Here is a 26774-nt window from a genome sequence, read left to right as displayed (position 1 = left end):
CTCAAGGCAACGCTGGATCCTTAACCCACTGAGCGAAGCCAGGGATCGAACCCGCAACCTCATGGATACTAGTCCGGTTCGTTACCACTGAGCCACAGCGGGAACTCCTTCTGTCTCTTTACCAGGCCAGCCACTAGAAGTGACAAACCCAGCTGGGTCTGGCCTGAGGCATCCCCCTGGCTCAGGGCCTCATCAGGCTGGTGCCAAAGTCACACATCCATCTGGTCATCAACACATATTTATTCAGGGCCTGAAACATGCCAGGCTTGGGCTGGGCTGAACGGGTGAGCGAGTGAAGCCGTCAAAGGGCCCGCCTGCTCTATAGTAGCTGATGCCAGAAGAAAGGCCCATGCTCTGTCTGCCCTGCCCAGCCCCCCTGTGCTGGCTCGAGCCCTCAGCTAGGCAGCGTCCTGGACCGCTTGCCCTCCACCCCAGGGAGTCAGGAGGTCAGAGGTCAGGACACCTTCAGCACAGTCAGAGTAGGGCCTGGGGGCATCTGCTGGAGGTATCCTACCTGCTGAGTAAGTGGTACCCTTTGAAATGCAGTGTCCCCAAAGCTCAGAGGGCTGGCAGCCCCCTTAGGGGTAGGGGGCCCTGGTGAGAGGGGCTAAGACCAGGAGCGGGCTGGATGGGAGGACCAGACCCCCTCCCCCACCACGAAGAAACCTCCAGTCCACAGCTACCCCCAGGCTGAGGGAATGACGGCCTGCTGAGTGTCCACCCCCCCCACCAGGTACAGGCAGCCAAGGGGTGGAATTGGGGGAGGGCAGTGACAAGGGGGAGGAAGGAAGGGGAGTGGCAGTGGGGGGTGCTCCTTCAAGAGGCCAGTGATGGATTTCCTTATTTGGGCTCAGCCCCTTCCTGAGACCAGAAGGCGACAGGACGCTTTGCTCTGAAGACTGGGGGTGGGTGTTGGTCTGTGCTGGCAGGAGTCTCAGGATTATAGGGACTTCAGCCTCCTGCCATCATGGATGTGTGAACGCTCTGACCCATAGGTGTATCTGGACAGGACCTCTGAGGCCACATCCAACCTGGATCCCATCGCCTTGCTCCCCAGTCACGATGTGCAGGGCCCCGAAGGAGGCAGGGAGGCTGCCAGCCCCTGAGGTCACACAGGGAATCAGAACCAAGTCCAGCGCATGGGGCCTGCCCGGCCCGGCCACACAGCAGCCCCCTATTCCTGAGACACGATGGGGGCCTGGTCGTTGCGGGCAGTCCCAGAGGATGAGGTCATGGTGCTCCAGCTTGGGAGGTAGAGAACCACAAACCAGCAGAAAATGAAGACACCTGCCAGGGAGAAGAGGGCCTCAGTGAGCCGGGGCTGCCAGCCGCACAGAGGAGAAACAGCTCCACTGCAGCTCAGGAAGGAATAAAATAAAACAGGCCAAAAAGATGAAACCTACTCCTGAAAAAGAAGCAAACAGATATTTTGGGAATGCAAACATGAGTCCTTGAAGTAAAGTCTATACACACATCTGTCACTTAAAAGAAAGAGAAGACAGAAATGAAGGAATTTTCAGACCTACAAAAAAAACACCACTGCGCCTCTTACAAAGGATTATGCCAGGATGCGCTTCAGCAAGAAGAAGAGGGAAGGTGTGCAAAGAATAGTAAGGACAGACACTGATAGAAAAGCGAAATAGCTTGTGTGTCTTTAAAAAGAAATTCACAACCCAAACCCTGCACGGCAATAAAAATACTGAGAAGAGTTCAAGGGCAGGTGAAGTGGACCGGGCTCTGTTTGAGAGGAAGAGAGGAATCCCAAATAACTCTGTTGAAAAAACTCAGTGCAGTAAAATGTTCAGACTTAACTCTCAGGGTAACCTCAGAAAACATAATGACACAATCCCCAACTTCAAAGGGCATCTTTCCCCAGGCCTTAACTCCTGGGACTTTTCAGATGTGGACGCGTGATTCTTCATCGGGGGACAGTGTCTGATGGCCTAATAATCATGACTTCTGTTGTTTACCCAGATCCCATCTCTGGAGGGCCTGCTGTGTCATACGCACACATTATCTCAGTCACTTATCATGACATTGGGTGAGAATTATCCGAGCTGCACGATGACTGGCTCAGAGGAGCGGAGAGATACTCTGGGGTGGTGAATGGAGGTGGGATTTGAAGCCAGGTCTGCTCATTCCCCGTGCTACCAACCATGAAGCCATGTCTCCTGAGCCACTGGGAGCCAGCTGTGTTCTTGTGGGCTTGCACCTGCTGGATCTAGGACCCCTGGACTCCTAGTGCCTCCTCCGAACAGGACAGGACTGGGAGTCAAGGTGCACCCTCTTCATTGCTCTCTCCGCTGTTTCCCTCACACTCAGGCTGTGATGCCTCTTTAAGTTGTGTCTATGAAATGGGACTGTGAGGAGCAAAGAGGACAGGAACAGGCAGGGAAACCGTGTCCCACTTGCACCCTGGGCAGCTGTCCCTTTGCTGGGTGTCAGAGGAAGGACCCTGTGGGGGCAGGGAGCAGACCTATCAATTATTTCCTTCCCCAACCACTTCCTCCCCACCTTCACAGCTCCTTAGACTCTGTTTCTATCACGGGGTCACCACATCACATGACCCTGCCCTCCTAGTCACAGCTGATTGGACACCTGACCCAAGATGGCCCAGTCGGATCCTTGACTCTCCTAAGAAGGTGGAAGAGACTGAACCAGGCTGTGGTCCCTGGGCTTGGAAGGGCACATAGGCATAAGGTGGCCACTACTGGGCAGCCAGTCAGGGGTCATGGGTAGGAATGGGCCAGGAGAGAGAAGAATGAAGACACTTCCACCAAGAGAAGGTGAGAGACTACCTGAAATGCCAAAGGAAAAGATGGAGAATGTACCTGCTTCATTCTTAGTGGCTTTCCCTGACCCTGGTACCCGCTCCCAGGAGCTCAGCTGGGCTTCCTGCTCTGGGCTCCTGGGGGGGAGCCCTGGATATTTAAAATCAGCATCCTTGATTTGAGCTAGCCTGAGGAGACGTCTGTTTCTTGCCACCCACCAGCTTCCTGAAAGCCCCCAACACCCTCTGGTGCAGCCGAGGCAGCCCATCACCTCCCCGGCCCAGGAGCCTCACCTTGCAGAGAGGTGAACAGTGCAAAGATATAGATGGTGGACACGCCGAGGGGCGTGAAGATGGCCAGCCCCCACGTCATGCCCACCAGGCTAGAGAGGCCCAGGACAGTGAGCACCCTCTTCCAGTTCGTCCTGCGCTCCTTGCCCACCACGCCACTGGGCAGAGTGAAGATCTTCCAGGCCAACAGGGCCAGGACCACGGCGCTGACGAGGAAGATGAAGAGGAAATAGCCATGGACGGTGACGTAGAGGGCGGTCTCCTTACGGAACCAGCACCTGGAGGACATGGATGGCCATGGGGACTGGAAGAAGTACCATGAGGGCAAGCCCGGGGCAGGCTCCTGCCATCTCCCCTCCCACCCCACCCACCCACCCACCGCTCTCTTGGGGGAAGTGCTGCCACGAGACTCCAGGCGACTGTCTCTTTAGACCAATGAGGGCAAAAGCGCCATTTTCATCCCAAAGACAGGTTTCATTTGTCCCACGTTATGTTGTAAAAAAACTGAATTAATGGAGTTCCCATCGTGGCACAGTGGTTAACGAATCCGACTAGGACCCATGAGGTTGCGGGTTCGATCCCTGGCCTCTCTCAGTGTGTTAAGGATCTGGCGTTGCCGTGAGCTGCGGTGTGGGTCACAGACACAGCTCAGATCCTTCGTTGCTGTGGCTCTGGCGTAGGCCTGTGCCTACAGCTCTGATTAGACCCCTAGCCTAGGAACCTCCATATGTCATGGGAGCGGCTCAAGAAAAGGCAAAAAGACCAAAAAAAAAAAAAAAACTGAATTAATGACCACACTTTTAAAAGTGGAACGTTTGGGCGTTCCTGTTATGGCTCCATGGATCAGAACCTGACTAGGACCTGTGAGGATGCAGGTTTGATCCCTGACTTCACTCAGTGAGTTAAAGGATCTGGCCCTACCGTGAGCTGTGGTGTAGGTCGCCGACATGGCTTGGATCCAGCGTTGCTGTGGCTGTGGTGTAGGCTGGCAGTTGCAGCTCTGATTCAACCCCTAGCCTGGGAACTGCCATATGCCATGGATGGGGCCACTTTAAAAAAAAAAAAAAGGCAATAAAATAAAATAAAAGTGGAAGGTTTGGCATAAACACTCAGATTGTTGCTTCTCATAAAGTCATACACACCTGGCAGTTCTGTGTACACCCTCCTGAGGGACAGCGATCAGCTGCCCTTAGGCTGGCGTGGGATTGCTGGTCTGCTGCTGTCCCCATCCAGACCTCTGCACACCCTCATGTTACCTGCCCAGCCCCAGGGGCCCCTACATTTGGGGTCCTGGGGACAGGACCAAGGGCCCACTAGATCTTCTTAGCACACAGCCATGGGCTTCAGGTGGGCGCCCTGGGACAAGCTCAGCTCAGCCCCCACTGTCCCCTGCACTGCAGGAGTGAAAGACCCCAAAGAGCATGTGGATTGGCCCCCCCCATTGCATAGATGAGGAGACTGAGGCTCAGAGAGAGGATGAGCTTGCCCAAGGTCAGACAGCAACTCAGAGGCAGAGTCTGCATAGAGCCAGAATTGCTGCAAAATATAGGGCAGGTTGTGCCCTGCGCAAGGGCCCCTGGCTGGGGGGCAGGCGGGGCCTGAAATTCAGCTCGCTCTCTGTGCATCAGGCTGAGTACCTGGCATGATAGGTCAGAGGAATGGGGGGATGCCTTTTAAAATTTGCCCAAGGATGCCATATGGGCTGGGGGTGACGCAGGCTGGAGCAAGGCCTCCTGCCTCCTGGTCCAGTTCTCTCTCCTTCTCAGCTCCTCTCTCCAGGCCTCGGTTTTCCCCTCCAGGCCACGAGCTAGCTGGATCTGAGGACCCTGAGCCTTGACCTACTCATCTGTCTTCCCAGGATTCCCTCTGCTCCCCCACTTCCTTCCGGCCCCGGTTTGTGCCCCCAGGGCCCTGGTATCCCCTAGGCTCCCACAGCCACCACTCACAGCTCCAGCACAGTGATGTTCTCCTTGTTGAGGATGGCATAGCGGCCATAGCTGTTGGCACTGCCAGTGCCTATGACGATTAGGGCAGGCAGACCTGGGGGCGAGAAAGGGAGGAGGTTTGGCACGGCGTCCTTGGCACATCTTCCTTCAAGTCCCCCTCCAGCTGCTGAGCCCCCAGCCCCTGAGCCTATCAGAGAGGGGGGCTGCCCCTCTGCTACAGGCTGGTGCCCTTCCTGCCCCTTCAGAGCCACATACCCCAGCCCACGAGGCTCAGCTTCAGGAAGTAGTGCCCGAAGTAGGTGTTGAAGACCTTGATGATGAGCAGGTAGAGGTGGAAGGCTTCCAGGGCCATCCAGGTGAAGGCACAGAGCAGGAAGTAGTGGAAGATGGCCCCCCGGACCCAACAGGCGGCATCGGACCCCATCAGGCCATGCCCCACGTTGATGAAGAAGGCCAGATTCAGGAGAAACAAGCTGATGCTCAGGGCCACGTGGATCTTGGGGGCATCTTCAGACTTGAACCTCTGCCAAGAGAACCTGGGGCAAGAAGGGCCAGTAAGAGGCTGCAAGGGGCACCCAGGCTTTTCCATCCAACCTCCTCTGTTCCACCCCTGCTGGAAGCCAGAGTGTGAGCACCCTCCGGTTCAAGTCAGGAGCCCTTTCACGACCCGCTGAGCCCTGGGGGTTCTGGATCCGGCTGGCTTCACCCCCTAGACTCAGGGCTATAGCCAAATGGCAGAAATTGCAATTGAGTGAATGCCTTCTGCCACTCTGCACCTCTCAGACTTTGTCTATGCTCTTCCCTCTGCTCTCAATGCTTGTCCCTGCTCCACCTTCAAAATCCCCCTGGGTGTTCCCTCTGGGAAGGCTGTCTCTGAATGCACTCATCCCCGAGCTTATTTGGAAGTTTCCCAGCAGTGGGGCGGGACTTCCATCCTCCAGTTATTGCCATCTCTCCCCAGGCTGTGCCCTCGGGCTGAGCCCAAGGAGCAGGAGGAGGCCCTGGAGGCATTGGTCCAATGGACAGGGCACCAAAGCACGAGGCCTAGAACATGAGGGGTGAGGGGAGGGGGAGGCTCAGAGAGGGACAGGGACTCAGAGTCACAGAGCAGGGCAGGGGCTCCAGGCTCCCAGCCCAGGGCTTCTTCCCAGGACTCACTTCCCTCTGCGGAGTTTCCACTGTGGATTCCTAGCAAATCAGTTCCCAGAGGACCCTTCCTGGAGAGGTGGAAGCTCAGGGCTGCCTCGGGGTGGGGTGGGAGAGAGGAGGGATGATGTCCCCCTCACCTGAGAGGCCAGGCCCCACTCTTGGGAGCAGGTGACAATTCATCCTGGCACCCCAACTCTCAGCTTGTTAGGGATGGAGGCGGGGCTTGGGGGATGGGGGCGGGGAGGCACCACGCACACTCACGGTTGGGTCTGAGACGGGGTGGTGGGGCTGGTGGGGGCTGCAGCCCAGGGCCAAATGGCACCAGCATGTGGAGGAGGGGGGCTGGGCCCAGACAGGGAGCGAGCCATGACCAGGGCCCCGGAGGGCCTCGGCCCAGACTGCAGCAGCCTCTGCTGTTTCTGGAGCAGCCACCTTCCTTCTGCAGGAGCAGCCCCAGGTGTCCCTGAGGGGACCACTTCCTCACTCTCAGCTGTGAAGTCTGGGGTCAGGGGTTGGCCCGTGGCTTAGCTCAGACCCACAAACAGGCACGTGACCTGACCTGGCCAATCAGTGTCATCCATCCCTTAACCACGGTGGCCAGTTCAGTCATGGGCACGTGGTCTAAGGCCGGTAAAAGTCGACTTTGGTATACATGTGATAAAAGTGCACACACACACACACACACACACAAAGGTTCAGCCTCCCGAGTGTGTGACCTCTGCAGGGCCCTGCACTCAGAAGGCCCTATGCTTGTTTTAATGCTCTGTTGTCATCATCTTGAAATTCTTAATAATTTGTGAACACGGGGCCATATATTTTCATTGTGGACTAGGCCCTACAAATGACTTAGCCAGTCCTGTGTGTATGTACGCACGTAGACACACACACACACACACACACAAATGAATGCATGTGAAAAATGGTGAAAGTTGTATTCTTGTTAGTAGCACTGTAGCAATGTCAATTTCCTAATTTTAGATTGTGCTACAGTTGTAGAAAGATGTCACTGAGAAAGCTGGATGAAGGAACCATGGGACACTAGGTACTATTTTTGCAACTTCCTATTAGTCTATAATTGTTTCAAAATAGTTTTTTTTTTTTTAAGAGATTTCATTTCTGGGGTTTATCTTAGCATGTTAGCTGTCCAGGTGGCTAAGAAGCTATGAAGCAAGGCTGGGGCTCCCCAAGGCCCCTGAGTGTGGAGAAATTAACTGATGTGACAGACAAAGGAGAAAGCGAAGATGGGAGAAGCAGAGGATACCAAGCCCTGGGGACAGCTTTTGAGCCCCTGGATCCAACCACACCTGACGTGAGATCATCTTGGGTTTTTCCATTACAAGAACCGCCCATTCCTGACTATGTTTAAGCCCATTTGAGCTGAGTTTCTATCACTTGCAGCTGAAATAGCCCAGACACCGTTCAACCTCCAATCCCATTTCGTGGATGACCAAACTCAGGTTTGGAGACAGTATCCGTATAATGCTGTACAACTCACACTATCCTGCTGGTTTCTACCCTGCCCCGATGCCACCCTTGAGGGCAAGGGAGAGATGTGGGGTGAGGATGAGAGTGACTGACCTCAGGACAGCATAGAGGACAATGGAGAAGGCCAAGAAGATCATGGAGGTACCACAGCCAGCCTGGGAGATGCGCGTGAGGGCCCTCACGGTGACCTTGTCCAAGATCGGCTTCTGTGGGTGATGCCCGCAGCGAGGACCCCATCCGTTGGAGGCCAGGTCCACATTCCCCAAAGGCACCAACCCCTGCCAAGCAGCAGAACCGCCCCTCCCGGGCCCCAAGCCAGGAGCCTTGACCCCGGGGGCATTGCCGGGATCGGGGCAGGGGGCTGTTACCAGCAGCAGGGCGAAGAAGGTCAGGTGGTCACAGCGGCAGACGGTCCTGTTGACGCCGAGGTTTGTGGAGCAGCCCTTGGATGACCAGTCTCCTGAGGACCCTGGGGAGGAGGGGAGGGGAGCGGAGGGCAGGGAAAGGGAGGTGGGGGGAAAGAAAGCGGGAGGGGCCTGCAGGTGGAGTCCTGTCCCCGAGGAGCCCCACTCCCCCGCCCCCGCCCCCATCTTACCCAGGAAGGTCCTCCCGGCCCTACCTTTGTTCACATCCCAGAACACACAGCTGAGGGTCATGTTCTAAAAGCAGAGATGGGGCGTCAGGGGCGAGGCAGGGGGGGTTGGGAGAGGGGAGGGAGAGCCGAGCGAGGACCGGGAGGGGACAGCATGTCTCCGCACACGCGGGGCTCAGCCTGTGGTCACACAGCAACGGGACGCATGTGATGCGTCCTGGGTCAGCGTGTGGGGGTGTCGGGGAAGGGTCACATGGCTGAGGGCACGTGACTTGAGGGGAGCGTCCTGTGGGAGGATGTGCAAAGCATGTGCGTGCATGTGAGTTTGCCAGGTCCCCTGCGCACCTCTGTGAGCGCAGGGAAGGCAGTCCCTGGGGGGCACGTGTCCCTGGGCACGATTGGGTGTCTGGTCCTAAAGGCCTCCCCTGGAGTGGAGGTGGGAAGGAGGGGGTGCAGAGCCCCTGCGTGTCTGTCCACATGCCCAGGGTGCCCACCCCGCTGTCTGCCCCCAGGAAGTGCCAGGCCTGGGTGAGGAACTCACAGGAGGCTGGTGCTGGTGGGAGAAGGTGATCTCCAAAGGCTCGGCCAGCTGGGTGACAGGGATGCGACCCAAACTGAGGCCCACCAGGCGGTTGTTCAACACGCTGCTGCCATCAGCCGTGCTGAGCTGGGGGCCCTGGGGAGGGACAGGGGAAGGGTGGCGGAGGCCAGGCTGCACAACCCTGGGGAGGCTTCCTGGGAGCCTCTAGGGTTTGTGGCCCTTGCCTTGGGGCCAAGTCTGGGGCCAGAGGGTAAGAGGTTGTGGGCGACTTTCCTCCTGCTGCTCCCCACAGTCCCCTGCTTGGGCTGGACCAGGGAGGGTCTGACAGTGGCCACAAAGCCACGTACCTGGTGGTGCTCCACTGCTGGCCCCTCAACTGGAGGAGCACAGGGTTGGAAAGAAGATCAGCCGGGAGAGAGGGGGCAATGGGTGCCTACAGGTAGGTGAGCACCTGCACACACCAGCACTCAGGGAAGCACATGTCCCCGTGTGAGTGGACACACACCTCTGGGGACACACCTGGTACACATTTGCAAGGGGAAATATCACATGGTCACACCAGCACACACATGATCACATGTGTACCAGGCATAAGAAAGGAGAGGCACGTTTGCGCATGCGCAAGGACACACGGGGGACATAACTCACTTGGGATACGCATACAAGTCCAAAGGCATTGATTGGGGGGGGGGGTCCAAACAGAGGAACGTGTATAACCAGCGTGAGCCTGCGGTCCACAGACCCTAGACCCCGGGGTGTGGGATGACTGCGGGCTGCCGCAGAGACGTTGTCCAGAGGTTTATCATCTCCTCCCTCCCCATCGGGTCCCACAGTGACGATCCTGGAGAGGGCAAGCATGGCCTGGCGAACTGAGCTTCGAACCTCAGAGCCACCCTGAGTCCCCATCAGGCCTCTCCTCACCTTGAAGAGCGTCCCCGGACCAATGTCCAAGATGGTTATGGCCAAGCGGACGGTCGGCTTGCTGCCCTGCAGGGATTCAAAAAGGCTCCTGGGCAGCCGGACCCGGTCGGGGTGCTGGTGCTCGTCCTCCGTCGCCTGCCTTGGAATCTGCAACCACAGACCCAGCCACTCTCGTCTTTCCCCAAGGATCCCAGCCCCCGACACAGGTCCTGCCACTCCCCCAGTTGGGAGGGGAAACCAAGGCAGGCCAGGTGGAGGGGCAGCACCCGAGGACACGAGCTCTGAGAGGCAGGACACCGCGGGGCGCAGTCTAAGCTCTGCTCTGTCCAGGCTGTCATCCCCTGGCTAAGTCACAGCCCTGGTGGAGACTCGGTTTGCCCGTATGTCGAATGGAGCCAGCGAGGTGCCGCATGACCACCTGCCAGGTCGAAAGTGGGCTGTGAAAGGACAACACCCAGACAAGCTTGGTTTGCAAGGATGGAGGTCAGTTGTGACGTGCTTAGTGCCAGGGTCCTGACCCCCACTGCGTTCACGTAGGGCTGTGGTGACGGTGCCTGGCTTCTCACTCAGGAATACATAGAAAGCATAAGGCCGTCAGGAAGGGAGACAGTGAAGGCAGAGAGAGAACAGAGACAAAAGTTCACACCGAATGTGACATCCACCCCTGCCCGACAACAACAGATGTTGTAAAAGCTGAGAATGGTCAAAATATTAAAATAAATTTTACTGGCATTTACCAACCATACTTTGGTCATTCTCTGACCTCACTGCGCCCCTGGGGCTTCAGCCTGGTCCTATCTAGTTCTGCCTCAAAAGCATCCTGATAACTCAGAATGTGGGTGATACCACCCCCATTTTACATATAGGGAAACCGAGGCTTGGAGGAGTTAGGTAATTTTGCCCAAGATCACCGGAGCTGGTAAGGGACAGAGCCAGGATTGGAATCCAGACAAGTGTTAACCCAAAGTCTACCTGTGAGCCCTCTGTAGCCCCTCTGAGCGTGGCTTTACCTGCTTTCTAACGTGTCCCCTGAGTGCACGTGCTCGTGGGAACTCCAGACCTTGGAGGAGCCTTTGAGCTCATTGTACAGATGAGAACTCGGGGCGCAGAGAGGGGAGGGGAGTTTCCCAGAAGATACCTAGTCAGGTGGCGCGAGGCACAGGGCTAGAATCCAAGCTACAGAGTCTCAATTATTCAGTGATCTTCCAAATGTCTCACCCTGCTACCAGGATGCTTTCATCCGGTGAACCCACTAGCACCCATGAGCCAGGGGGCAGTGAACTACCAAATGGACAGGGGCAATGGGCACCAAGCACAGACCCTGACTCTCTCTGCAAAGGGTGCCTGAGGAAAGAAGGGTCAGAGCCGGCCCGCAGGGATGGGGACCCTCACCTGAGAGGCGGCCAGGGAGAAGTGCAGGTCTTTCGAGATGTTGGTGCTGATGTTCAGAACAAGAGCTTTCAAAAAAGACATGTTCACCGTATCCTTTGGACTTGTCTCCACCAGATGGACCTCATAGTTCAGCCAGTATCTATAAAAGGGGCCGGGATGAGGGGAAGACAAGGTCTTGCAGGCTAAGTCACCCTCACCTGGTCCCCAGCCTGATTGACAGGAAGAGAGGCCATAGGCAGTGATCATCAGGCTCTCAGTGTATGAGGGGTGACCCAGAATATCAAAGGAAAGACCCTGGGTTCAGTGCAGGAGAAGAGGGCTGGCAGGGGAGTGACCGATGCTGGTTCTGAGGGATTCCAGCCAGCAGCCTTCAGAGTATTTTATGGGTTTATCTTTTTTTGTAACAAAATACATACACTGTAAAATTCGCCACTTTAAAGTGTGCAGTTCAGTGGCATTAAATATATCCCCAATGGGGGTAACCATCCTTGCCATCAAGTTCCAGAACATCTGCATCACCCCAAAAGGAAATCCTGAACCCATTAAGCAGTTACCCTTCCCCCAGCCCCTGGCAACCACTAATGTATGGTTTTGTCCATTCTGGATATTTCATATAAATGGCAATACATAACATCTGGTCTTCTGTGTCTGGCTTCTTTCACTAAGCATATTTTCCAGCTTTATCTACATTGTAGCATGAATAAGTATTTCATCCCTTTTTATTTTTAATTTTTAAAATTTTTTTATTTTTTTGCTTTTTTAGGGCCACACCCTTAGCATATGGAAATTTCCAGGCTAGGGGCTGAGCCGGAGCTGTAGCTGCCAGCCTACGCCACAGCCATAGCAACGCCACATCTGAGCCACGTCTGCGACCTACACCACAGCTCACGGCAGCGCTCCTTAACCCACTGAGTGAGGCCAGGGATTGCACCTGTGTCCTCATGGTTACCAGTCACTCATTTCTCTGCACCACAACAGGAACTTCTCATCCCTTTCTATAGATGACTAATATTCCTTTGTATGCATGTAGCACCGTTTGTTTACACATTTATCCATTGATGAGCATTTGGGTTGTTTCCACTTTTTGGATATTGTGAATAGAGACAATTTTTCACATAGAAGCTTTTGTTTGGAAACTTTTTTGCAGTTCTTTTGGGTGGATACCCGGGAGTAGAATTGCTGGCTCATACAGTAATTCTGTGTTCAACTTCTTGAAGAAAAACTGTTCAGCCGTTTCCACAGCAGCTGTCCCATTTTATATTCCCACCAGTGCAGGAGGGCTTTCATTTCTCTAGATCCTTGCCAACTCTTGATAGTTTTCACTTCGTTCTGTTTTGTTTGCAATTATAACCATCCTAGTGGGTGTGAAGAGGTATCTCATTGTGGTTTTAATTTGCACTTCTCCAGAGACTAATGATGTTAAGCATCTTTTCATGTGCTTGTTGGTCTGTGCAAATCTTCTTTGGAGAAATTCTTCTGAGTATGCTACACTCTGGGACGATCATTGTGTGGTGTGAAGACTGAATCACATTTATTGCATGTGAACTGAATACTGGGAATTCAGCCTCAGACGAAGCTGAAGGGGAACTGACTTATGGAAACTGAGCTGGTGTTAGAAACACACAGAATACAAATTTAATTGCCATTTATTTTACTGTAGTTCCTTTACCATCCGCTGAAGAGTTTGAGGGAGGCAAGTCCCTCAGCCCACCCCATCCCTGACTTGGTGCTCTCCATGGTACTGAAACCTCTCCATAGCCAGCCCCTTTTCCTAAGCCTGGGGTCCTGAGATGTGCTGCTCACCCTTCAGAAGCAATTTTAAGCAGGTGAGGGCTAAGGCAGCAATGGCAGAGAAGGGGACTAGGAGCAGATAAAGCCAGATGCAGGCTGTTAGAAAGGCATAGATGTGCAGGATGAGAAAAAAAGGGAAACTATTTTTGAACAGTCACATTTACCAAGGAAAAAAACTCCAAGGAAACCATAGAAAACATAGTGCACAATATAAAGAGTAAACCATGCAAATATGTGCAAATGAGCTTGGATGGATCAGGCAATTAGAACATCTAGTCAGAAACAGTGGGATGAGGTTATCCAGATCCACTGATTGAGTTACACCAATTGATACTAGCTTTTCTATATCTTTAAAAAATCTAAACAAAGAAAGAGGAGAAGATTTGAATGGTCATTTCTCCAAAGAAAATATATAAATGGTTACTAAACACATGAAAATGTGCTCAAATCATTAGCCTTTTGTGAAATGCAAATTAAAACTGAATAGGTGGAAAGGGGGCAGGACACAACCCTTCAAAGAATGACATGGTCCATGAGGATATGACAAAACTGGTTAGAAAAAACTAGGTCCAAGAGGGTGGGCTGTTTGACCTCCAGTAGACCTTGAGCTTCCTTAACACATTAGGATGCAGAATGACACGCCCACAGGCCTGGGCCAATGACAAAATGCCAAAAAGCGGGGGTGGCCCAATTCTGGAAACTCTTACCCTTTCTTAGAAATAACTGGAATAATCCTCCCTCTCATTTACCTGTGAAATTGCCCAGCCCATAAAAATTTACCACCACCCCCATATGTGGGAGACTTGCGTCTTGCCTTCCGAGATGGTCCATACTCTGCCTGTGGAGTGTGTTTCTTCCACGGCTGCTCTCTTGCCTTTTGAGACAGCCTACACTTTGTCCATCTCTCAATAAATCTACTTCTGACCTATCACCTTGCCTCTTGCTGAATTTCTTCTGCCCCCAAAACATAAAGAACCTGAACTTCAGTGAGTCCTGGGACCAGGGGTGTGATTTTAAATAAAAAAACAGTAGCCCAATCTGGGCTTTGGCCGGGCTTGAGCCTTGGCCCATAGGTTCGAGTCCCAATCTGAGATGTACAGTTTCAAAACCACAATAAAATACCTCCCACACTCCGTGGAATGGCTATAATCAAAATTACTGACAATATTGCAAAAGTGTATTGAAACTACAGCCCTTTTACACTGCTGATGGGAAAGGAAATAATATAGCCACTTTGAGAGAGGCATTTTTTTTTAAATTGAGCTAAACAATATACGCTGTATATCTCAGCAATTCCATTCCCAGGTATATACTCCAAAAGAATGAAAATATTTGTCTACAAAGACTCGAAGTCAAATGTTCATGGCAGTATTCATGATAACCTCAAACTGGAAACAGCGCAAATGTTTATCAACTAGTGAATGAATAAACATGAAGGATTTCCATACAATGGAATATTATTCAATGATTAAAAAAGAGCTATTGATACATGCTAAAATATGGGTGTAACCCTAAAACATGACAAATGAAGAAAACCTGAGTCCAAAGACATCATATTGTACGGTTCTCATATGTAAAATGCTCATAAAAGGCAATTCTTTAGAGTAGGAAGCAGATCAGTGGTTGATTCAATTGCAGGGTAAGGGAGCAGAGATGGGCTGCCAACAGGTACACAGGTATTTTGGGGGTGACGGAAGTGTTCTAAAATGATTGTAGGAGTTCCCATTGTGGCTCAGCAGTAACGAACCCAACTAAGAACCATGAGGATGCAGGTTCAATCCCTGGCCTTGCTCAGTGGGTTAAAGGATCCGGCATTGCTGTGAGCTGTGGTGTAGGATGTGGATGAGGCTCAAATCCTGTGTTGTTATGGTTGTAGCCAGCAGCTAAAACTCCGATTCGACCCTGAGCCTGGGAACCTCCATATGCTGCAGGTGTGGCCCCTAAAAAAAAAAAAAAAAAAAAAAGGTTGCGACACCAGTTCCACACACTACATAAAGACACCAAATTATATCTATACACCAATGTATAGGCATATAAATTGTACCTTAATAAAACAATCAAAATTAATAAAAGCAAATAAGATACCACTATATATTTTCCAGAATGGCTAACATTTAAAAGATTGATAACCTTAAGTATCATGAGGATGTGGGATGGCTCGAAATCTTACACATTGCTGGTGGGCATGTAAGTCAATACACCCACACAGAAAACTATGTATCAGTGCTTGTTTACAATTCATCTTGTGCAAAAATGTCCACAGTAGCTTTATTCATAGTAGCGCCTTCTATGGACTGTATGTTTGTGTTCCCCTCCCTCCACTCCCAACCCAAATTCTTATGTTGAAATCCTAACCCCCACGGGATGGGATTAGGAAGTAGGGACTCTGGGGGGTAATTCGTTAATGAGGGTAGAACCTTTGCAAATAGGATTAGTAGCCCTGTGAAGAGACCCCAGTGTTCCGTCTTTTCTTTCTTTCTGCCATGGGAGGATACAAGAAGCTTGAGTCAGAGACAGAAGAGAGAGTTCTCACCAGAACCCAACCCTGATCTTGGACTTCCGGACTAAAGAACTATGTGGTTTTTCTAATTTAATTTTTTTAAGCCACACCCACGGCATATGGAAGTTCCCAGGCCACACCTACGCCGCAGCTGTAGCAATGCCGGATCTTTAGGCCACTGAGTGAGGCCAGGGATCGAAGCCCCACCTCAGCAGTAACCCAGGCCGCTGCAGCTACAACTCCAAATCCTTAACCTGCTGCACCACAGCAGGAACTCCAAATTTCTGGGCTTCTAGGCCCCACAGTCTATGGTACTCTGTTATAGCAGCGAAAAGGATGAAGACAGCCTCAAACAAGGAAGAGAAATACTCAACAACAGTAGAGAATATAGGAGTTCCCTTCGTGGCTCAGTAGTTAACGAACCCAACTAGGATCCATGAGGATGCAGGTTCGATCCCTGGCCTCGCTCAGTGGGTTAAGGGTCCAGCGTTGCCATGAGCTGTGGTATAGGTTGCAGACACGGCTCGGATCCCACGTTGCTGTGGCTGCGGTGTAGGCCAGCACCTGTAGCTCTGATTTGACCTCTAGTAGCCTGGGAATGTTCATATGCCATGAGTGGCACCCTAAAAAGCAGGAAAAAAAAAAGTAGAGAAGGTAACCAATAGTGGTACTCTGACATTGGAATATTATATGGCAACAATGAGGACAAACTATTGCTACATTAAAAAATCCACATGAACCAAAAAATAGATGAATCTCTGGTATGTTGACGAGGGAAAGAAGCAAGACACAAAAGAGTACATACTGCATGATTCTATTTAGAAGAAGTTTGAGAGCAGGTAAAACCAATGCTTGTTTAGAAGTTAGGATAATGGTTGCCATGATGGATGTTATTGTCTGGGAAGGAGCATGAGGGACCCTTCTGTGAGGCTAGAAAAGTTTTATGGCGTAGTGTGGGTGGTGGATAAAGGATGCGTATATAAACACAAACAACCCCACCAAACAACAAGCCAAAGACTTAAAAGGGCATTTCATAAAGAGGATATCAAAATGTCCAATAAAGATATGAAAGATGTTAAACTTCAATGGTCATCAGGAAAAAAGAATTAAAATCACTAATGTGCTACATTACAAATCTGCCCAAATGGCTGAAATAAAAAAACAGACACTAACAAGTGTTGACAAGGATGTGAAGCAGCTAGAACTATCGTACACTGATCTTGAGAGTGCAATTTGGTTTAAGAACTTTGACAAACTATTTGGCAGTTTGTTTATTTTTTTTCTTTTGGTCTTTTTAGGGCTGTACCCATGGCATATGGAGATTCCTAGGCTAGGGGTTGAACTGGAGATGCAGTTGCCAGCCACAGGCATGCCAGATCTGAGCTGTGTGTGTGAACTACACCGCAGATTGTGGCAATGCCAGATCCTTTTACCCACTGAGCAAGGCCAGGGGTTGAACCCGCATCCCCATGGATACTAGTTGGATCCTCCATTCGCTGAGCCACAACAGGAACTCTGGCAGTTTCTGTTAAAGCTAATCACATGCCATCCCTATGACCCACCAATTTCACTCCTAGGAATATACTTTACAGAAATACATCAATGTATTCATCAAAATACACAAACGAGAATATTCATAGCAACACTCTTTCTAGAAGCCAGAAACTGGAGACCACCCAAAATCCACCAACATAGTAGAATGGATACAGGAATTATGTGTTGTATCTATATCTATCTATCTAAAGAAATACACCTAAAATGATAATCTCTTGATAGTCAAAAAAGGAATTTTCTACAGCTACTTTCTAAATATTTTATGAAGACTATAAATTACTTCTTTTTTTTCTTTTTAGGGCTGCTCCTGTGTCATATGGAGGTTCCCAGGCTAGGATCTCATCGGGGCTACAGCTGCCAGCCTACACCACAGCCACAGCAACACAGGATCTGAGCCACGTCTGCGACCTACACCACAGCTCACAGCAATGCCAGACCCTTAACCCACTAAGCGAGGCCAGGGATAGAACCTGCAACCTCAGTGTTCCTAGTTGGATTCATTTCCACCGCACCACGACAGGAACTCCTAAATTACTTTTATAATCAGAGGTCATTAAAATAAAGAACACTCAACTGTATTGCGCTCCTACTCTTTGCAAATCCCTCTTGCATGCATTTTTCCCTTTAATCTCAACAGAAGGAAAGTATAAGAGAGCGATCAAGAGCAAAAACTTTGGAATAGTAGTAAAACAACAATGCTGGTGAGATCGTGATAAGCTAATATGCCTGAATTACATATTAAATCCTTGCAGTAATTCTACAAGTCATGTGTTATTTCAGCCCCATTTTCCAGGTGAGGAAACTGAAAGCTAATCTGTCCAAAATCCACTTCCACTTGTGAGCCCCGGCACTCTGACCCTGGTCAGTATCCCTGTACACCTCCCCTGCTGCCTTCTAGACCTAGGAGGTTTGATTTTGCTACTCACCAGCTGTGTAACTGTGGGCAAGTTATTTAACCTATGGGGGCCTTAATTTTCTTCTCTGGAAAACGGGTTGATAAGAGAACCCATCTCATAGGATTGTGAAGATAAAGGAAATACCTTGGTTAAGTGATAGAGCTGGGAACGGAGTCCACATCTTCTGATCTCAGAGCCTCTACTTTTTCCAAGAGGCTTAAGGCCCCACGAGGCAGCACAGAGAGGAGCCTCCTGAACAGCTGCTTGGAGCTCAGAAGCTCATGAAGCAGCTGCAGGACGGGATGGGCACATCTTCAGGCCATGAAATGCTCACTCAGTCAGATTGCTGTCCTAACACCAAGGCTGAGGACGCGACCTTTACATTGATTTTTTCCAACACATATGTACTGAGTGCATATGAGCCTGTCCTGAGTCTCCAGAAGGTAACTTTGATTGGAAGGGAGAGGAGGGGAGAAAGGCAGAGACGTTTTTGGAGGTGACTCTTGGAGAGGCTGTATTCTAAACACTTTCCTCTCCCTTCATCCAATACCACTTGGTCTCTTGGTCTTTCCAGTTTCTTGAATCTCATTGATTCTGCATCACATGCTATCTCTGACCCACCTCTCTCAACCAGGTGCACAGTGCCAGTTGGTGTCTTGGTGGTGGTGGTGCTCGTGATGATGGTTCAGCCCTCACTCTTACCCAGACCACCGCAGCTGTATCCTACCTGTCACGTCTCTGTCACTCATCCCCACCCTCGCATCCTTTCCTGCAGCCTGCGAAACATTTCTAAAATGCAAAGTTGACTCTGCTCTCTCTCAATTTAAAATATATCATTGCCTGGAGTTCCCTTCGTGGCGCAGTGGAAACCAATTCAACGAGGAACCATGAGGTTGCAGGTTCGATTCCTGGCCTCGCTCAGTGGGTTAAGGATCTGGTGATGCCCTGAGCTGTGGCCGAGGATGCGGCTTGGATCTGGCATTGCAGTGGCTGTGGTGTAGGCCGGTGGCTACAGCTCTGATCAGACCCCTAGCCTGGGAACTTCCATATGCCGTGGGTGCAGCCCTAAAAAGACAAAAGATATATATATATATCTCATTGCCCTGACCCCTCCTGCCTTGGTAGAGCTCACACAACCCTTCACACTTCGGTCCCTGCTGGTATTTCCAGCCTGATTCCCTGCCCACCCCACCTCCCCAGTTGCTACCCTCTCTAGCATTTTACTCTTTCACAGTAAAGAAAGCATGGTAGTTCTCCCCCAGTACTCCCCAAAGTTCTTCTGCTTATACTCCCTGGCTTTGCTTGAGTCCGACTGGAAAACTCCTACGCAGCCTTCAAAGCCCTTTCATGGGTGGCCTCCTCTGGGAAGCTTTGGCAGATTTCCCTCCTTTGAGCTAACCCAGTGCCTTGTCCATCTTCTGGATGCTTGTGCTCTAGAGTCATTTGGGCCCAAGTCTGTCCCTCCAGAACTCCCAGTGACAGGGAAAGGGGCTAATTCACCTCTACATCCCCAGGATCACAGGGTCTTGCTGGTGGGTCAGGAGGAATGCAGGTGTCAAGCAAGGTGGAAGGGCGAGATGAGAGCAGCATTTTCCGGGGCCATGTGGGTTGGTAGCTCCATCCTTTCCTGACAGCCTCCTGACCCCACCCCTGCCGGAGCTGCAGGTTCCTGCTCCACCACAGAGGGCCCTTTACCTCTGCAAGTTTCCCAGATTGCAGGATTCGTTCCCCGACTGTGTACACTTTGCGAAGCACTTAGCCATGTCTTCAAGGCCGAAGTTATCGTACTGGTTGGCATGGTCGAGCCCCTCGCAGACTTTTCTTGGCTTCTCAATTGCAGCCGGGACATTTCTCTTACCTGAGGGAGGGGTGAAGAGTATGAATGGACTGCATGGGGAAAGGCCACAAAGGCAGGGGGGTGGGGGAAGGAGCTTGGGTTCCAGAGTCCAGTGGTGTGGGCTAGAACCCCAGCTCCATCCATCCACACTAACTGTGTGAACTTGAGCTGGACTCAAGGTCAAAGGAGATACTACCTCCCATCTCACAGGGCCAGGTAAGGTGTGTACAGAAGGCTTGGCAAATGGCTCTGTAGATAACAGGTCTCATGTTAGTGCAAGTACCCTTTACCTCCTCCTCCAGGGAGGCTGCCTGGCTTTTTGCTGTTGTTCCACATCCGACTTTCCAAAGCCCTTGCAACTATGGTTTGTGGTACAGCTCTTAGACGTAGTGTGTTTTGGGTTTGCCTCATCCTCCCACATGTCCAGCACAACCCTGATGGGTACCTCCTGGGATAGATCTAGAATACAGCAAAGTGAGGCTCCCTGAAGCATAGCAACTGAGCAAGGCCACCAGGTGGTTGAAGGCTCCAGGATTTGCTTTCCTAGTTCAGTTCCTTTTCACCTGGTATAGGAGCTTTGGGCCACTACGAGCTGTGTGACCTCAGGTAAGTTACTTCAACTCTCTGATACTCAATCTCATCAGCCAAATGGGGCGAATAATGCTTTCCTTGCAAGCCATGAGGAGAATCAGAGATCATGTACATTAAGGACATAGATCATTGGAGGTGTTCAAAGAGTATTTTTTTTTTTTCCTGCTGTTTAGATCTGCACCTTTGGCATTTGGAGGTTCCCAGTCTAGGGGTCGAATCAGAGCTGTAGCTGCCAGCCGACGCAGCAACGCGGGATCCAAGCCGCATTTGCGACCTACACCACAGCTCAAGGCAATGCCAGATCCTTAACCCACTGGTGAGGCCAGGGATCAAACCCATGTCCTCATGGATACTAGTCGGATTCATTTCTGCTGTGCTACAACGGGAACTCTGAGTGAGTATTACTTATTCCAGAAGGTGAGAATTGCACTGTAAGATTATATATATGTATGTGTTTCCACTGGATGGAAAGATGTGTCTACATATTTACCGGTTAACAAAAGTAACACATACACAGAGATTTTAAAAAATTGAATTGTACACAAGACATAAAATGAGAAGTAAAATTCCCTGCAGCTCCCGGCTCACTCACCAGAGTCACCACATGTAAAAAATACCTTTTTGCACAACTTTTCAGGAAAAGTCTATGCATATGTAAGTCTTTTTATGAAAATCACTTCAAATTTTACATGAAGAGGATCCCTTAGCAATATATCTTGAAGGGTTTTCAGTACATATGGACCCATTTCCTTCTTTATGCATTTGCATATTATTCCAGTATAAGTGTGTGGCAATACTTTTTCACTTGGTTCCCTGTTGGTGGGTGTTTAGGGGGAGGTTGTTTGGTTTACTTTTTTTTTTTTTGGCCTCACCTGTGGCATGTAGAAGTTGCCAGCCAGGGATCGAACCCAGTGACAACTGCCAGGTCCTGAACCCACTAAGCCACAGGGGAACTCCTATTTGGAATAATGCTGCTTATATCTTTGTCCGCTCACATTAAGAATTCATTGAAGGGAGTTCCCATCGTGGCACAGTGCTTAATGAATCCGACTAGGAACCATGAGGTTGCAGGTTCGGTCCCTGCCCTTGCTCGGTGGGTTAACGATCCGGCGTTGCCGTGAGCTGTGGTGTACGTCGCAGATGCGGCTCGGATCCCGCGTTGCTGTGGCTCTGGCGTAGGCCGGTGGCTGCAACTCCGATTCAACCCCTAGCCTGGGAACCTCCATGTGCCGTGGGAGCGGCCCAAGAAATGGCAAAAAGACAAAAAAAGAAAAAGAATTCATTGAAAACATTCCTATCCTCGTAATTTCTGGATCAAACTGTATGAGTTTTAAAAAACCTTATTTTGAAATTATCAAATTTCCTTCTTTAAAGGGCTACGCTCATTTACACTGGCACCCAAAGTGGGCAAGAGTGATATTTACCTCCATGTTCCTCATCCCAGACTTTACCAAACTTTCAAATTTTTGCTAGTCTGAGGGATAAAGCCGAATATCAATCTAACTTAAGATGGAGTTTGAGCATCTATTTGTATGTCTATTTCCATGAACTGCTTTGTCGAATCCTGTGCTGGGGGGAGGGGTGTGGATCTCGACACTTTTTCCTTTCCGACTGAGCCCCAGGAACTGTGCGTGAGCTGGGCAGGGAAACATCTACTTTTCATGTTGTTACACTGTTCTCCAGTGTTTGATTTTTAAATTTTTTTAGTTATTTATTTATTTTTGCTTTTTAGGGCTGCACCCGTGGCATATGGAAGTTTCCAGGCGAGGGGCTGAATCGAAGCTGCAGCTGCCAGTCTACACCACAGCCACAGCAATGCGGGATCCGAGCCATGTTCATGACCTACACCACAGCTCATGGCAATGCTCTATCCTTAACCCACTGAGCAAGGCCAGGGATCGAACCTGCCTCCTCATGGATCCTAGTCAGGTGCGTTAATCGCTGAGCCACGAAGAGAACTCCTAAGTGTTTGATTTAGAAACAAAAAAACAAAAAACAGGACTTCTTGTCCTGGCACAGGGGAAATGAATCCGACTAGAAACCATGAGGTTGCATGTTCGATCCCTGGCCTTGCCCTGTGGGTTAAGGATCTGGCTTTGCCATGAGCTGTGGTGTAGGTCACAGACGCGGCTCAGATCTGGCGTTGCTGTGGCTGTGGTGTAGACCAGCAGCTGTAGCCCGGATGGGACCCCCTAGCCTGGGAACATCCGTATGTCGCGGGAGCAGCCCTAAAAAGCAAATAATAATAATAATAAAATAGGTACAATATTACTTTCGCATTAAATAAAACTAGCTCGATTTTAAGACAAAAATTAAATACACCCTAAAGATAACAGCAGACAAAAGTTGAGTTAATGTAGGGTGAAAAAACTGGCATTTTCAAGTGGATTTTATAATAATTAGGTCTACATGTTACAATGTTTGAAATAGCTTATCAGTAGGTGGTAAGTAGCTGTTAGATTCTATTCATGGCCGGTTGTTTAATGGGAAAAAGCGCACGATGGATGAGAATGTATAGCATATGATCCCTGTTTGCCTCTTAAACTAAAGAGGAAGAGAGAAGAGGGAAGAGGAGAGACAGAGAGAAAAAGAGAAAGAAGGAAGAGCAGAGAAGAGTAGGGGGACAGGAGGGAAGCAGACTGTCAGCTCCGGGGAGGAGGTGCCATTCTCACTGTAATCCCAGCCTTCTCTGCCTGAGGGGTTACCAGTGGGTACTGGGGGCAGGGGGCACTGTGGTGAGTGTTAACAACGCCACCTTCCAGCCCTGGCGAGGTTTCAGGGCTGCCAGGGCTGCCAGGTTTGCGAGGCTCTTGGCAAACACCTGGTGCGGAGAAGATTATGAAATATCTTTTCTGCAATTATTTTAGGAAGACGTTAGAAGCAGCATTTAGCCCAGACAGGAGAGCAAGCCTGAACCTGGGGGGTGGGGGGTGGGGTTGCTGCCCTCTGGCCCCTGCAGACCGGGGCCCCACACTTCTGCATCCCGCTCTGCCCCGAGGCTGCCCTCCAAGGCCCCCCCTCAGTCTGGGTTCGCATGGGGGAGGCCCTGGCTGGGGGTCAGAGGTCAGGGCAGCACTCGCCTCTCCCTGCGGGGCCCCCACGAGTAGCCTGCTTCTCTCTTCTCACAGCCTCTTCTCTTCAACGCCAGCCCTCGGGTGTCCTTTGTAAATCGTCCCTTTATTAAAGGGTGTATCTGCCTCCCGCCAGGCCCCCAACACACCCTGGATTCCTCTGAAGCTCTCCTGTCTCTCTGCTAGACCTCGAGTCCCTGGAGGGCAGGGACCATGTGATACACAAGCATGGGTCCTGACTGTGTAGAGGGCCCCATCACTGCTTCTGGAACGAATGAATGAATGAGCAAATGAATGCATGGCCACTGCCTATAAACATCCACAATGGAAGGAGCCTTAATTCTGGATATAAACCTCTCGGGGCTCCTCACACTGTTTCAACAGCCAAACAAGGGCACCCACATCCCCATGGGTTAAACTCCATCGCCAGGGGTGCCTTCAAGGCCCAACCAGAGAATTATGTTAGTGGGGGGCCCAGGGTCCTTATGAGACCAAGCGGGAGCCACTATTGGTCATTAATTTAATTCATCCATCAAAGCATCAGCACCCCCCAACCCCCGCAAGACAGCACTGCCATTTTTTCCACACTCTTTTGAGCCTTAGGTGGAAATGCGCCTTTCCCCGGATCTCCCAACATTTGAAGAGAAGAGGATTCTTTGAAGCCCAGAGAGGTTGATCCATATGCCCAAAGCCATGAACACATCCTGGTGGCGGGGGTGGGGTAGCAGGGGAGGCGTGCAGGCCACTCACTGAATCAAGAGGGAAACAGGAGGACAAGGCACAGAGATGGGCCACCTCCCTCTGCCCAAGGCAGTCATGGCCAAGGGCACCATTTGGCCCAATGGAGGGGAGCTGGGTGGGGGGATGGGCTAGCCGGGGAGAGAGGCCAGCAAGGCCAAGGCCTTGCAACCCCCACGCTGCCACTGGAGAACCACCGTGTGGGCGTGTTCAAGGCTGAGTGAGAGTGAAGGGCAGGAAGAGTCTCGTTTCTAGCTCTGGTGACTGAGGACTGGGGGCGGGGGGGGGGGTCACTGCAGGGACAGGGAAGGGGAGCTGGCGTGACACGGGAAGCAGGGGTGGGGGTGGGGGAAGGGCAGTGCAGTCCCTGCCTGGCCTCAGCCTCCAGAGGGTCCCAGCCCCCCTCCCTGGGAGCTCAGAGGCCAGGGTCCAGGGCACACCCGTGTCCCAGGGCCAGGCCTATCAGGGAGCCACAGCCTGAGGCACGGGCGGGGGGAGCGCTCTCCAGGCCCCCATTTCCAGGGCGACGTGGGGAAGCAATGGGGTCCCGAGACTAGTGCTGACCAGACAGTGGTAGGACAGCAGGACTGACCCAGGGGTCAGAGCAGTGCTGTGGCCATCAGGGTGGGCGACTCAGAGGCCACACATCAGACACCCCCACTCCCTGCCCCCCATCCCCGGGTCTCCCAGGCTGGGCAGAGTGGGCGAGGGACCGGCTGCTCACCTGAAGCCAAGTGCAGGAGGAGCAGGACCCCCAGGGCTCTGGGCATCGCCATCCTTGGCCAGCCTTGTCCACGGTGGCCAGAGTCCTGCAGCTGCGTGTTGTGTCCTCTGGATCCAGGCTCTGCTAAGCTGCCCCACCCCCGCCCCCACCCCCACCACGTCACTGCTTCCTGTGGTCACCCTTCCTCCTCCGTGGCACCGTCAGTTGGGTTGTGAAAGGTGAGTGTGGGGAATGGCAGTGTCTGTGGCCTCCCTCCACCCCGTGACCACCTGTAGAGGGAGCCAGACTCAGCAGCAGCTGCTGAAGCCGCCGAGGGGTGCTGGCCCCAGGGCTTCGTCCGGGTGGGCACTGTGGGGCTGGGGTCCAGCAGCCGCAGAGGCCCCCACACCAGGGCAGACCCAGGGGCGGGATGATGAGCCCAGGCTTTGGAGTCGGGCACACTCACCTCAGACCCTTCTCTCTTAAGCTGGGGGGCCTCTCTGAGCCTCAGTTTCCTCCTCTGTAAAGCAGATACAGCAATGGGGCTGTCAGTATTTGACGAGACCAGAAACCCACCAGGCACACAGCCTGGTTACAGAGATGAGGATGAGGGTGGGAGAAGCGTCCACACGCCCTCATTCATACCTATGGTTTGAACAGGCTCAAGCCGACACCTGCGGAGGGCCTGGGAGGTGAGGAGGAGCCAGGCCTGGACGCCCCGGGGCCACCCTTGACCCACCAGACTGAATAACAGGAGAGGCAGGATGGCGGGGGACAGGCATGTGGGCCCTGGGTGTGGGTCAGGCCTGGGCTGACGCCTGTTCTGACCACTTCCTGGCCGCAGGAGCTGGCGTGAGCTGCCCATTGCTACGAGTTTCTCAAGCGGCCTGGGGAGAATGAACGAGGTGAGGCCTGTGGAATTGCTCAGTCACTGGGCATGGCCGTGATTATCTCGATGGTTTCCTGATAATTGCCCCTGTAAAAGCATTATCATTGCCCAGTTCATCCCAGATGGCTCAGGCAGGAAGTGGGGGTCACGAACCCATGTGGGGTGCAGCATGTGGGAAGGGGAGGTCCCACCGCTTGAGCCCCAACTCTGATGGCCCCAAGGAAGCCAGCCATGCGGATGAGCCCAGTGTCCTCGGGCTGGTCCTACGGTCACTTCGAGATCAGAAGATGAAAGCCACTCTGCCAGGAAAGCACATGGTCACCAGCATCCGCCCTCGGCCACATGCATCTTGGGGTTTAATGGGGACCTGCACAGCCCTATCTGGGCTCCATTTCCCCTTCCTTCCACACGGTGTCCAGACAAGACTCCATCTCCTGCCGGGCCGCCTGGGCCAGGGGAAAGTCAGGGTCACTCCCAGGGTGTGGGCAGCAGATGCAAATCTGGCATGGGACTTCCTCTTCGGGGAAGGCTGGGGGCCCTAGGGCCTGCCCCTCCTGACCTGCGCCTCCCTTTCAGCCGAGGCCCAGGGCCACATGAGATGGTGGACAAGGGCTCTGTGATCTGTGACCTGCCAGGCCCAACCCTGGAGACCCCCCCCCCCAGCCCCTGGGCGCCTGGCCCCTCAGAGTGGCTCATGGGTCCCTTTTTGTGAAGAAGGGCCTGGAGACTGGGACCCAGAGCAGGCAGCATTCCTGGGAAGGCAGGACCAGGGGGCTGGGAAGGTGACAAGAGAGGGCTGGGCAGAGCTCTAGGCTGCGAGGGAGTCGTAGGACCCCCAAATTCCAGGGAAAATCTCCCCCCCCCCCCGCCCCGCTGCCATTCCCCTCCACCTTCCCTCCCATCAGCTTGTCCAAACAGCTCCAGGCGGCTCCCTCTCCAGGCTCAAAGCCTCCAGGCCCTCCAGCCAGGCCCAGCATTTGCTCCCTGGCCCCTCCAATCCACTCCCCACACCAACAAGGAAGCAAACCTGGCCACCTCCTGGCGGGAGGAGTGGTCCTGTTGTCCAAAGTCCTGCAGCCCAGAGAAGCACAGGATAAGCACCATCGGGGTCAAGGAG

At 52.2% G+C, this 26774-nt stretch overlaps 1 protein-coding gene across 4 annotated transcripts; it reads right to left on the bottom strand.

Annotated features, from left to right (window-relative positions):
* Window positions 1–1046: 1046 nt before the first annotated feature.
* ADGRG3 (adhesion G protein-coupled receptor G3) lies at window positions 1047–24926 on the bottom strand. Of its 4 annotated transcripts, none has more exons than XM_047791913.1 (12): window positions 24790–24926; window positions 19524–19686; window positions 11088–11226; window positions 9696–9842; window positions 8775–8909; window positions 8261–8300; window positions 8010–8110; window positions 7735–7847; window positions 5263–5543; window positions 5008–5101; window positions 3065–3339; window positions 1047–1287 (listed from the first exon to the last, which is right to left on the bottom strand). In XM_047791913.1, the coding sequence occupies exons 1-12, from the start codon at window positions 24839–24841 to the stop codon at window positions 1175–1177; spliced, it is 1653 nt and encodes a 550-aa protein (XP_047647869.1). In that variant the 5' UTR covers window positions 24842–24926; the 3' UTR covers window positions 1047–1174. The 4 variants fall into 4 exon arrangements, with proteins under 4 accessions (XP_047647869.1, XP_047647870.1, XP_047647872.1 ...); XM_047791914.1 differs by having other exon boundaries at window positions 9696–9761; XM_047791916.1 differs by lacking the exons at window positions 19524–19686; window positions 24790–24926 and adding an exon at window positions 19329–19517.
* Window positions 24927–26774: the final 1848 nt, after the last annotated feature.

Source organism: Phacochoerus africanus, chromosome 8 (assembly GCF_016906955.1).
Source record: "Phacochoerus africanus isolate WHEZ1 chromosome 8, ROS_Pafr_v1, whole genome shotgun sequence".
Lineage (NCBI taxonomy): Eukaryota > Metazoa > Chordata > Mammalia > Artiodactyla > Suidae > Phacochoerus > Phacochoerus africanus.
This window is presented reverse-complemented; position numbering and strand designations above follow the sequence as displayed.

Excerpts from the sequence above, each read along its gene's own strand:
- ADGRG3 (XM_047791913.1), bottom strand. The coding sequence starts at position 24,841 with ATGGCGATGCCCAGAGCCCTGGGGGTCCTGCTCCTCCTGCACTTGGCT. Across the intron at positions 8,910-9,695 it reads GTCCGGGGACGCTCTTCAAG|GGCCCCCAGCTCAGCACGGC; the intron begins GTGAGGAGAGGC and ends GTCCCTCCCCAG. Across the intron at positions 1,288-3,064 it reads ACTGTTCACCTCTCTGCAAG|GTGTCTTCATTTTCTGCTGG; the intron begins GTGAGGCTCCTG and ends TCTCCCTGGCAG.